This window comes from Anguilla anguilla, chromosome 4, assembly GCF_013347855.1.
Source record: "Anguilla anguilla isolate fAngAng1 chromosome 4, fAngAng1.pri, whole genome shotgun sequence".
In the NCBI taxonomy this organism is placed as follows: Eukaryota; Metazoa; Chordata; class Actinopteri; order Anguilliformes; family Anguillidae; genus Anguilla; species Anguilla anguilla.
The window spans coordinates 44,852,045-44,865,753 of record NC_049204.1 but is presented as its reverse complement, the minus strand read 5'-3'; the positions used below and the strand labels follow the sequence as shown (position 1 = coordinate 44,865,753).

The following is a 13,709-nucleotide window of genomic DNA, read 5'->3' as shown; positions in this document are numbered from 1 at the left end:
TCCTAATGATCAAATCCTTAGTTAGATTTGTACACCCATAATTCACTGCAGCACAGAATTTAATCTTGTCCAGACCATTGACAGTATATAAATGGATGATGACACCACCATTTTCAATGGGTGAGATGAGAGGCCGATCGTTTCACTTTTTGATCGGACACTTGTGCAGTGGACACTGGGAACACAGAAGATTGCGCAGGTGCCAAGCCTCTGATTTCAGATGCAAAAGATGTACTCCTTGTGGTAGCTGCGCTGTAGAATTCAAATTACAACATCAAGGTTACAACGTGAAATAATCACGATTCACAAAATATCCTTGACATTTTGATATACAGTATATTCCTCATATTCTCAAAACTATAATATGTAGTGGTTTAGGAATTTTTTAGGGAGCTTCTTTTTCAAAAATTGCAGCACACTCTTTTGAGGTTGTAGGTTTATGATGTCATTACTTGTGCAGTAATGTTTGAAGAAAAAAAAAAACGTGCTGGTGCTAACCACACTGGCGCTATTGAGCAAGAAGGTCAGGAACTAAGCTTCAAAAACAATGCCCAGTTTTGGCCCACACATTTGCTTCCTTCAATGACCTGTTTTGGAACCACTGATTAGGAATAGAGAATACAAAATCCAAGGTGAAATAAATGCTACATTTTTTGTTGTTAGTTTAAGCCAAAACAACTACTCAAGCATAGCACACAGCATAGGGTATAAAATGTTGCTCTATAAGATAAGTACTGTCATTTATAACACTCTCCAAAAATAACTGCAAATTATTTTGTCTTTTGGTGCGAAATTGGAACGTGAAATGCAAATATTTTGCACTGAACTTCATTTCATATTCCACAAATCTCTGCCACATTTTTGTGTTGTACCAGAGTGAAACTGTCTGTTGTCTGCAATGCAGTGTTACAGGGTGAAAGCAGATCCCTTGGTCAGTCTACATTGAGGCCCAGCCCCGCCACTCTTGTTGCACCCAAAGCTGGGAAAAACTGCTCCTAGATATTGAGTCCAAGTTAGTGTGACATATATACCAGGTGTCAAATGCCAGCTGTCTTAGCCTGGGCACACAGTGACCAAACAACTGCAGCTGAGATCAGGTCACTAAAACAGCTTGAAATTCCTGATCATCAATCCCTCTCCAAAGTCCTGACCCCTGGCCTTCACAAAGAGAGAGATGGAATGAGAGATGGTCTAAGGGAGAGGTAGATAAGAAGTGAGAAACTTGGTGGATAGTGGGATGGAGTGATATAATCACAGTTTGTCAGTAAAACAAAAAGAAAAAGTGATGGATTAGGGAAGGACACAGAGGCTTGGAGGTTCAGCAAGTATCTGTGGACAGAAACTGTGCTGTGAGTGTATATCTGAGCAGCAGTGGTTTTCTGGATCACTGGTTAAGCCCAGTGTATGACAGGCAGACCTTTACTGAAGGACAGACTGACAGACAGGGTGTAAATACGTAGAGTGTGTCTCACTTTCCCATTTAAGAAGGATGACCTGTATACAGTGCCATCTGAACTCCCCCACAGGAGCTCTCTCTCTCTCTCTCTCACGCACACACCACAGACATATAATCATAAGCACATACTATGAACACAAGCACACATAGGAAACTGATCATTGTTCATTAAATTCTAACAGAGTATATGTGAGTTCTAGAGTTATAAAATGTTCAGTGATCATTTTACTATGCACAGACTGTGCAAACGCTCTACCTCTCAAACTCTCTCTCAAGGCAGTTTGAAATCTTCGCAAAGGAACAATGATTTTTAGTTCCTTTTCGAATATTTTTATATTTGGATCTCTATAGCGCCACCATGTGGTTGCATTGGGCTAAAACCTTAGGGCTAGAGTAGGTCATGATGTAGTTGCCAATACACACACCAGGTTTCATAACCTTATGCCATAAAGTTTTGGAATTATTTGCATTTTGAAATAAGCCACACCCAGTGAAAATTCATTGGATTGTCATTTGGCCATTTGTTGACATAACCTCTTGAAAAGTATGTCTGTATAAAGGTATGAGGTGAAAAGAGGTAAAATACCAAATTTTGTTGGTAGGTGAAGCATTTTAAGTGTTTTCAAAAAAATTCAAAACAGTGGAAAATCCAATATGGTGGACATTATGGGTCCTTGAGGCAAATTTGTTCCTCATGAGTAGAGGGACCTCTGCACCAATTTTTTGACTGTATTAGATGGTAGTGATTATGATGCTGGTCTAATGAACTAGGGTGCTGGTTCAGGGGAGTTGAATCACTGCAGGCTTGTCCGATAAGAACAACAGCAACAAAGTCCAAAACCTAATCTTTAATGAGAAGATGACAGGGTGTGTGTGGTTCTACAAAAATACAAATGGAAATTATAATCAGATTATTGCATCTAGGTACATGGTAATAAAATGATATATACAATACAACAAGTAAATGGAAATGGTAAATGGTAGCCCATTTACAACTCGTTAGGTAAACAAACCCCATTATAATAGCGGGCTTACTTAACGAAAGAACTGCGGTAAAAACACGGCATATCAAAACAAATACATGCATTGAACTAGATATGAACACAAGGTAGTTAAATACACTAGAAGTTTACTAACAAGTCTGTATAATTCGCCCAGCTAGCAGCTTTGAATTACAGTGCAACTAGGGTATATAACAAGATAAAAATAAACGTTTGTGCAACGCACGATAAACAGAAAATGCGTTTAACATAATGCAATGTATAGCTAGCAATATCGGCTACTATCAGCTAACGTTACTTATCTTTTAAATGACAGTAAATATTGCCCGTAACAACTCCAGCAAAATATTAAGAACGGTACTCAAATTTAGATGCACGCACTCAACATATCTATTAGGATGCAGCACAGAAACAAATCTCCCAGCCCTCTCCAGTAAACAAGCGGACCATTACAGACGCTCTGGCGCTGTTCAATTGTGACGCAATGGACATGTTCATGTGCTGTGTGCATGGACTGCACACAGTCAGTCCCCAACAGAGGAGGTACCAGTTACGTATATATGTGAGATATTAATGGACTTTGTAACAGTGACACTAGGGCAAACAGGGTGCAGGTACTGGTCTTGTGAATGTCAAAATTTTAACACCACCAGGTGTTCAATCTGCGCCATAATTTAAGGGATCCAAGAGTTCAGATATCCAAACAAGCCTACCAAATTTCTTGGCCATTCTAGCTTACGTTTATTTGAGGTGAAAGGGGAGAAAAAAAGAATAAAATAGAAAAAACAACTTTGACACTCCCAGTGACCTCAAGATCAATTGTTGTCTCTCAATTGTTGACAGAGTTCACATACAAGACTACGGCTTCAATCAACACTTATCCTTAATTTTGACTTACCAATAAATGCAATTGATACAATTATTCTGCACAAACTGTTTAATAAGTTTGGTTTAGTGATCACTGCACTCTTGTGTGAAAAAAAAAATTTACATCAAATGCTCATTTCCATGGGGCTGATATGAAGGGATTCTCATTGACCCACACCCCAGATTTTCTCAGTGTGAGTGATGGTGAATTAAAATCTCTACCATTCAAATGAATGAGTGTGGTAACAATAAATGAGGTTTTTGCTTAACAATGGTGCAAATAGAACTACCAACCAGAATTTTGCATAACAATGGTCCAAATAGAACTACCAACGAGAGTTTTGCATGACAACCCTCATTGTATGACAACCCCATCGTACATTATTTTCCAATAACAGGATAACCTGTCGTGGTTTATTCCTTGTACTCCATCCTCTGTGGTGCACCACTTTCTTCCCTTCTCAGTACCAAGCACATCAAAGAGGAGTTGGCTGAAAGGTGAGTTGAATGATACAACATCCTCTGGTGTGACCATAATCAAACATATTGTTGTTTGTAGTCTAATGTTTAAAAAAAAAATCATACTCAGTATGTACACCGATCAGCCACAACATTAAAACCACCTGCCTAATATTGTGTGGGTCCCCCTCCTGTCGCCAAAACAACTCTGACCCGTCAAGAGTTTTTTAAATCATGTGGAAATAATTCACCCTCTAACAATATCTTAGCTTTTTATAGCCCTGTAGCAACTAACAATGTAATAAACTACCAATAGTGTAATAACTCCCAATAATGTAATCCATTTCAAATTTTTTATGTAATAAAAACCAATAATGTAATAAGTAGTAGTAGTATTAGTAGTAGTAGTAGTAGTAGCAGTAGTGTACTTTATTGATCCCGGGGGGAATTTGCACTGTTGCAGCATCAAAGACAACAAAGTAACACAATCAGATACAAATTTACAGTTGATACAAAATATCAGATACAAATATATACAGAAATCCAAATATACCAGAGGACACCTTCAGAGGTGGAGTCCATGCCTCGACGGGTCAGACGGGTCAGACCTACACAATATTAAATAGGTGGTTTTAATGTTGTGGCTGATCGGTGTATGCTTGTGTGCGTGTGAGACAGAAAAATGGTAGTGGTGATAGTAATGGTGGAAGTCTTCTGATTGAGGGCTAGAGATATCTGCCATGTCAATGTGTGTGGTAAGCTGACACTAACACTGGCACAGTAACACGATCTGGCCTCTGAAAGTCATGTATCTCTGTCCACTTCCTCAAAGAGCAAATGGTAAACAACATACTTTCTCTTTATTTCTATCACACAAACACATGGTTCAGGAATTTACCATAAAATCAGGACAAGATTCCATGACATACAGTACAGTGCACACTCTTTTTCTGTCTCTTCATTGCCCATTCATCTCACATTACTAATTAAACAACATGCTGTTAATGTTCAAGCTTAAAACAAACCTAAACTGATCACATGAACTTAAGCCTGTGGTCAATGTGCTAGAGATTGTGCCCTAAGAGTGTCACAGTGTCCTTGTAATCACCCCCATGGCTGTAATACCACCAGCCAAACCCCCTGAATGCAGGGCCCCAAGCCAGCTGCTATTCATGGATGATGATTTGTATAATTCACAAGGCTCTCGCCCAGAAGCTCTGCTGTCTCAAAACTACAGGCCGTAAATTGTTGAGCGGTTCAAACACACCACATGCACATCTCTCTCTCCCCAAGCTTTCTAAGCCCCCAAAAAACTCCTGTCTCAGCAGCTTGACTTATGCATTTAACTATATACCGCCCTGCTCTACCTCCCAAGTACTCTTTCCCACCACCCACCATGCCTCATACTAACCCGGTCATGCATATACCCAGGTCCTGCAATCCTTCCCTCTGACTAAGCATCCTATTTCTTCTGGGGTGAGTTCAGATTCACCAAACTGCTAAGCCCCCCGGTGCTGATCCAATCGTTGCAATACTCCCAAGCGGAGTGGAGCGAAAGGGTAGCACAGTTATGCTGTGGCCCCCCCACCACCCCCGTGTGCCCCCTGACACTTCGTTGCAATGAAAGAGTAGACATACCTCATTCTGTTGGAACAAACAGGGGCACGGGTCACGGGATGGATCCCTGTCTCTGCCAGGCTCATAATACCACAGACAAGATGTTTTTAAGCGGCTGGGCAGGCGTCTACCCACCCCCCACCGTCTCTCTCCCTCTCTCGCTCTTTCTCTCTGATTAACCCCCACAAACATTGCGCTAATGTGCCAGATGCCTTAGGGCGACTGTGGGGTCGACATCGCAGGAGCAACGGCCCCTTTCTATCACAACGCGTTGTGGCAGGATCTTCCTGCTGCTTCAAGATGAGCTACTTCCTGGTGCTGAGTGAGACCTACGGGGGGAATGTCCTGTCGCGGTACCAGCGGCTACGAATGGAGGGCCGTCTCTGTGATGTGGTGCTGGTGGCGGGAGGCGGCACCCACTTCCCCACACATCGCAGCCTGCTGGCCTCTTCCAGTGACTACTTCTGGTCCCTTTTCCAGGAGCACACTCATGAGTTCCAGGCCCCAACCATCTACCTGCCCCTGCTGTCTGATGTGGGCTTGAGCCACATCCTGGACTTTATCTACTCATCCTGGCTCTCCATGTCTCCCTCCACCCTGGAGGATGTGCTGGAGGCTGCTTGCTACCTGCAGGTCACCAGTGCCATTCAGCTTTGCAGCAGCTACATCGCTGACAACCTTTCGCCTGACAACTGCTGCTTTTTCGCCAACATCGCAGCCCGCTACGACATGGCCGATGCCCTCTCCGCTGCTAACAGCTTCATTGCGCAAAGGATGGGGGAGTTCCTGAAGCCCGGGGGTGGGGACTGGGAGGGGCTCCTGGAGCTGAATGCGGACTCCCTGCGGGTGGTTCTGAGAGCTGAGGAGATGCCTGGAGTGCAGGAGCTGGCCCTGCTCTCCCTGCTGCTAGACTGGCTGGACCACCACAAGCTGAGCAGCCTAAGGAGCAACTTGTTGCTAAGCAATATCCGTTTTGCCTTGGTACCGCCAGAGGAGCTGACCCTGCTGTGCACCAGCCGCCCTGCACTACAGACTCCCTTCATAAAGAGCCTGGTCCTTAAGGCGCTGGAGTACCACCAGCTGGGGGCATGCAAACCTCTGCTGCAGACCACCCACAGCACTCTGCGGACTCAAACCTGCAAGGTGCTACTGGTGGGCGGGGGCCCAGAGGCCGACCGCCCTGAGAGGGAGGTCCTTACCTTCGATCCCCACTTGAGGAAGTTCCACTCCCTCACCCTGCTTCCATGCAGGGTCCAGCACCACTGCGTCTGCACGCTGGGCAACTTCCTGTTTGTCCTGGGTGGGGAAGTGGTGGAGGTGGACGAGAGCGAGAAGGTGATTGGCAGGGTGGTCACTGGCCAGGTGTGGCGCTACGACCCCAGGTTTCAGCACTGGGAGGTGCTTGCGCCGATGAGTGAGAGGCGGGCATGGTTCTCCTGCTGCATGGTGAACAGGGTGATACATGTCATCGGGGGGCGCAGCGGCAGAGGAGAAGAGGAGGTGGTACTGGACACGGTGGAGGCATATGACATGCAGGCAGATTGCTGGCGGAGGGCCATGGACCTCCCACAGCCTATACATGGCCAGGCCTGCGCCACACATGGGGGCACCATCTACATCTCAGGCGGAATTCATGGCAACCATCATGAGAGTAGCCGGGAAGTCTACAGCCTGGAGCCCTGTGGGAGCCAGTGGGAGAAACGGGCCCCTATGTCCATCGCCCGCTACAGCCACCAAATGGCAGTGGTCAGAGACAGGATCTACACCTTTCTAGGGATATATGAGCCCTTCTGTGACATCGAGTGCTACAACCCGGTGCAGGACGAGTGGACCCGCCTCCGGCCCCTGCTGAATGACCGCTTCTGCTACGGCCTTACACTGCTGCCTCCGCCACACGATGAGCAGGTGCTGCTGATCGGAGGCCGGAAGTGGCGAGATGCACAGGAAGTGTCCACACCCAATGTGCTGGCATACGACACTGAAAGTGATAGCTGGAGGGAGGTGTGCAAGCTGCCCAAGCCACTAAGTGGGACACAGTGCACCCTGATGCACATCCCCGACCTCACTGAGACATAGATATGCTCCCACGGCACAGCTCTCACATGGGCACACAAACGCATGTGCACCCACTCGCATGGCGTGGTCTGCAGCTAACAGAGTGGAGACCTATCCCCGGTGACAAAAACTTCTGTGGGTGGAATCTTGGCAAGAGAGGTCTAAGGGACGGTCTGCTATCACTGGAGACAACTCAGTGTGCTGATAGGTGGGGTCAGCAGACCATAGGCAGTAATGTGGTGGGCATGGGGGGAGGCATATTTCTCATGGCGATGAAAGGCTTCTTCCAATGAATGAGTAATGGAGAAAGAGTGTGAGCTAGGAAGTGAAGAAAGAGAAAGACTGGTGAAGAATGAAAGAACATTAAAAAGGGCATTCTTTGGTTCAAAAAGAATTGAACAGTATTAGGTGAGTCGCAGAGAAACTATGTCCGGGTGTAATCCAGATATAAATATTTATAATTGAGAACTATTTTGCCAGCGTTAATGTGTGGATAAAATCCAGTGTTACAAAGGGAAACCGCATAAGAATTCAACATAGCTGCAGCCTAGTTTTCAGGTTTGTACACGCACAACTGAAACAGCCAGACAAGTATAGAGGATTTGATAGGCATGTCATATACTTTAATAACACAGGTTTGTTTTTCTTGGCATGAGAGACCTGCAACTGTAAACTGTAAATGATACAGACTAAAATATAATTGACAATTTGTCTGCATTGTGACAAGGACTGCACCTTTAAATTGAAACTGCTGTTTTGATACCGATAACAGAGTACAGCAAGTGGGTTAAGTAATTAATTAATCTCTTTAATCCACAGCCCCCAGCATGTGTGTGAAGATCTGAAATGGTGGTCACTTAAGAGTAATCCTCATTCTGTGGTGTGGTTAGAATAATGGTTAAAGAGGGATTCATAAAAAACCATGAGCTTTGACCCCAGGGGGTAACAAGGGTGTGGTAATTGCCAGTGACATGAGTAGAGGGTCGTTAAAGGAGTGATCATTAGCAACAATTGGCCTGAGATAAACTTCAGGGAGGAAGGCAGGCTTGCTGAAAGAGGAGGGGCATATCACCGCTGTAGCAGATTCCTCAAGATTCCATCTGCCAATCTGATCATTTCATGAAAACCATCAGCGATCAGAAACAGTTTAATACCATGTGAATAATATTCCTTTATAAATATATTTCCACATTATATTATTAAAGAATCAGCTGAAATGTATTCAATGTAAAAAAAAAAAAAGTTACACATACAAATCACACATTTGAACTTTTGTTTGCACAATTTATAAAATTGGTCTGCATACTAAATGATTTATAGAAAATTTACTGAAGCACAGCAAACTCAACGCTGAAGTACAGCATACACATAGACGTATATGTCTCACCAAACTAATACAAGCACTATTCTAAAGCAATGCTACCCCATGTTTTCTACATGTTCTCATGTAACTTGGTCCTGTGTGTCTTCATTTTGTCAACTGAAGAGAATGTGCAATCTGAAGCATTATGTTGGGGGATCAATATGTAAAATTGTGAATTTAGTCAGCAACTGAGGTGCAATGTGTCATTGCTGGTAATATACAGAACTGGTTCAAAGTTACACTTGTTGCAGGATGTTAAACCACTATTCGCACTTTTTCAGGCTTCTGAAAACACAATGCATGTCTAAACCTACCACATCAGCAGATGAAGCAATGCAGATAATTATACCACAAATCAGAAACTGCAGATAGGAAAATGAGCTAAATAGGCAAATTACTGACGAGGAATGGGAAAACAAGATGTGCAAAACAAACAAAAAATATATTATAATAATGTGCAATATTGATCCACAAATTCAGATGTGGAATTTTGTTAGTGGAAGATATTTTTTAGTAACTCCTAAAGCTAAACCAAGACAGCTGGGCATGCAGTCTCCATACTGACTGCAGCGCTTCCGAATGGCAAGCCGTTCTAATGACAAACCCTTCTAATATCTTTTGGGACTCTCTAGGTCTATGACATTTGGATGAAGGACACTAGACTATGAAAGACCGATTATTTTGACAGCGGTTTTTTTCCATATTTAATTTACATGAAGATCTGGTGCCAGGGGACAGACACCTGATTAAAGCATTTCTAGCCGCCTGGAAAAAGCAATCACCCTCTACTGATAATCAACAGGAGACCCAGCAACCAAAGAAAATCACTTTTTTTTGTCAAAGGGGTATACACAAAGGAGAATTTTCATTTGAAGTCACAAAAAGATGGACTTCAAAATTATTTGAAATTACTTTTATCAGTTTGTCACTGAAAAGTATCACTGCCATGAATATTTGAAAATATTACATGCTGTATTTTGTTGGTATTGAGGTGGCAATAAAGCAACCCAGTTTCTTTTTTTACAAAAAACAATGAAAGATAAATTACAAAAAAAATTAGTTCTGTGTAATTATGCAGAATAACTGCCTTAGATTAGTGCTACACGCAGACTACACTAATAGGAAATAATAACTGCACATCAAATCTCCATAGAATATTTACTGTAAATTATTACTGCTACTACATGTACTGAGAACTGCAGGAAGGAGATAAGATAAAGAATAAGACTGAGCCACATCTCACTTTGCTGACAGTGGCTAATATCTGCCAGCTAATTCTTCCGGGTATAAAGAGCAGCTCAGCAGGTTCCTATGCCCTCCGAGTCACTGTGAAAGCCATAGCCGCCCTTCTCATCATGGCTCATTCCAGCATATATGGGGTTCTGTAATGGGCAATTCCCTGACTGCTGAGATAACTAAACATAACATTTTTGTGGAATGTGGATTCCCTGTGTGGGGTGCCTTTGTTTCAATACATATGCAGTTGTGGACACCACCTGACTGTGGTGTGATTTATTATGTGAACCATTATGGGGTCAAGATATACAATATAAAGGTGATATGTGATGTAGTTTGCAGGGTGACACAAGTGTATGTCTTTTGACATCAACACAACACAGTGGAATTGTTGGAGATATGGTTTTGATAAACTCAAAATGTAATATTGCTAGTTAACAACTTCTAGTAAAAGAAATTATAATTTTTATTAACTTCAGTTATCCAAGGAGGCTTGTTTGAAATGCCATAAATAAGCAAGTGACAACTATGCACCTCCCAGACACATACAGCAATCTCCATAATGTTTGGGGCAAAGAAATATTTTTTTATTGATTTGGCTCTGTGCTCCACAATTGTAGATTTGTAATGAAACAATTCATATGTAGTTCAAGTCCACATTCTCAGCTTTAATTTATACATTTTGGTTTCAACATTTAGAAATGACAGCACATTGTATACATAGTCCCCCACATTTGAGGGCATCATAACATTTGGGACATATTAATATTATGTAAATGAATGTAGTCATGTTTAACACTTTGACGCATATCCTTCCTTGGCCTACCAGGCCCTTTGTAATTCCTCACCGTTGGTCTCATTGGGCCTCATTCACCAATCGTTCTTAAGAAGAATTTTCTTCTTAAAACCCACGTACGCAGTTTTCACAAAGATTCTGACATTCACCAATGTTTTCTTATTTGGGATTTATTCTTAGATAAGAACAGAATCTACGCACACTCAAGAGCACACATTTGAGTGCTGACATGTTTGTGCAAAATAATTGGTAATTGCATTTTTTTCAATTCTATAGTTGTATAATATTATAGGATTTAAATTACAATAATATTTTTATCATTTATAATATTTTTAAATTATTATTTTCATTATTGTAAGGTTCATTAGCATTAAGGTGCCAGGTTCCGCCTCAGAGGGTGGTTGCCTCAGTGGGAGTTCATCTGTAAATAAATGATAATAATCAAACCATTGTAGTGACCTTTTATTTTTGGGGGTTTCAATTATGCAATGTTTGGGCTATACTGCAAAAGCAAATGTTTAAATTTTGAATACAAACTAAGCACTTAGGTAACACTTTTTAAACACATGGACACGTTGAAGAAGAGAACACTTATTCAGAGGCGTCACTAGGGGGGTGCAGACCACAGCGGGTGACACCACCAGAGGGGGGTGACACCAAAATGACTGGCAATAAATTTTTTGTGCAGTGTTCTGTGTAGCGACGGGTTGAAACGGCTAATTTCTCCGATGCAGTTTACTGCCGGTTGATTTAATTAGCGGTATTAATGTGACAAGAAGCGCTTTGTCATTTGAATGCATAACACGCAATTCATTGAGCCCACTCCCACCAACATTTTTTTTTTTTTGCCTCAGATTTGACATCAAACCTTTTTTTTTTTTTGCTTAATCTGTTGTGCGACCTTCTCCGGATACAGTGCTCACTGAATGAGTAATAGCATCCCATGCATCTTTTTTTGTGTTTTATTTTATATCCACTACTGACGCTATTAAATATGACAGGTCGTTTGCTGTTCACTTCCTGCAGCAGTACCTCCACTTCAGAACTACTGAAGTTTTTCTTACGTTTGGAGTCCGGAGCTCCACCGTCTTTAGATTTTCGTTTGGGCATTCTTGACTTCTCTCTCAACTTTTCTTTTCAATTTCTGTGTGTGCACACGGCCCTGCAGTCTCATGCCCTTATGGGGATTGGCGGGGCATTTACCTTTGCTAATTAGGAACAACTGGCACGCGCTTTCAACTTACAAAGACAATGGGATTCATCATTTATAAGAACACAGGTGTGAACAATTCTGCGGTTTAAGAACATGTCATGAATCTGACGTAGACTTTTCTTAGGACCTTTCTCGAGAACAGATTTAAGAGAAAACTTAGGAAGATATTGATGAATGAGGCCCTTTCTTCTTAATGATGTTCTAAACAGTTGAGTTTCATAATGGCTTCCTTGGCTATCATTGGCACAACTCTGGTGCTCATGGTGCTCTTATACCTGCACTAAGTCAGCAATTGAACACACCTGACTAAACAGAAACACCTGTGATGCCATTTGTCCCAATAATGGACTTGTCTTAAGACATAAGAAGAAAAGTAATAAAGGATTATTTTTTCATATGAGCAATGTACTTCTAATTAAACACAGTGGTTCTTTAATATAGATCGGCTATAGATATGTAAAGGGCATTATTAGTGACACATGAATATAAACCTGCGACAAGACCAAGCTCTGGCCTTCAACATGTTAAACTAAGATTAGATTCAATATATGTATATTATTTAAAAATAAAACAATATTATAACAGGATTTCCATAAGTGCCTGTACTCAGTCATTTACACAACATATTTGTAAAACTGTGATTAGTTTGAAATTATGATGCTATTGGCCACATCACATACCTAAAATATGTTTAATTCTTGTTCAGGTCATATTTGTTATGATATACATAAAAGTAATAAGAAAATTGCAACTGTCTTTAATCAGCCTTTTTTAAGATATGTTGTGAATGGGGTTCTGTATGCATTCAAAGTCATGTTACAGTTGAATGAGTGCCATCTGCAGGAGAACTGCCATATTGCTGCAATACTGAAGATAACCTAAACATTCTGTTGCTGTGGAAACACCTGATTCTGGACAATAGAAAGCAAGGGGGGTGAAACAGAATTTTCTTCCACCACCTGTTGAATGTCCAATAACAGCTGCCTGCCTGGTAAGACAGGAGGAAAAGCAGCCACACCCACGCAGTCAATACAGTGTTTATTTTAAGAGCTTAACTTTATTAATGCAGATATAGTCACATTTGTTTAAAAGCTGAAAAGAAACAAAACAAAAATAAAATAAATAGTGTGGTAGATGAAGAGAATTAATAGTAACACAATTAATCCTTGGAGCAGTGTTGGGGACACATGCTTTAGTGAAGCATGTTGAGGGACCGTATCCCTGCACATTGGTATGGTATGCAATACAGCTCTTACTTGTATGCTGCAGAGTTCACAATCTCCCATCCTAAAATGCACTCAGGACATTACATTTCAACATATATATAACAGCATTGATCATAATATTTCAAAATTATCTGGCAATAGTCTCAGTATCATTATCACTTTTTCTTCTCACTTTTCTGTGATGACTGAGCCCATTTTGGGGCCAGTGAAATAATTTATTGCCTTTTTCACAAATTTGGAGGCTTTTTCACTTCTGTGGTAAACACTCACAAAAATGTATTTTCTATTTTTTATTGTAGACAATTTGTAATATCAATAAATCATGCAAAACAACAAGTGATCAAATACGTATGTATATTGTGTGTGTGTGTGTGTGTGTATAACTATGCAAATACATAACTATATAAATACTGACCAGGA

General features: G+C 41.6%; 2 protein-coding genes across 3 annotated transcripts in view; one reads left to right on the top strand and one right to left on the bottom strand.

The window, feature by feature from the left end:
* Positions 1-13,709, bottom strand: part of cnksr2a (connector enhancer of kinase suppressor of Ras 2a) — a 357,881-nt gene that overhangs the window by 1,833 nt on the left and 342,339 nt on the right. The gene's annotated exons all lie outside the window — the stretch shown is intronic.
* On the top strand, positions 5,701-7,476 carry LOC118225858 (kelch-like protein 34). Its single transcript, XM_035414900.1, has one exon. The coding sequence runs from the start codon at positions 5,701-5,703 to the stop codon at positions 7,474-7,476; it is 1,776 nt and encodes a 591-aa protein (XP_035270791.1).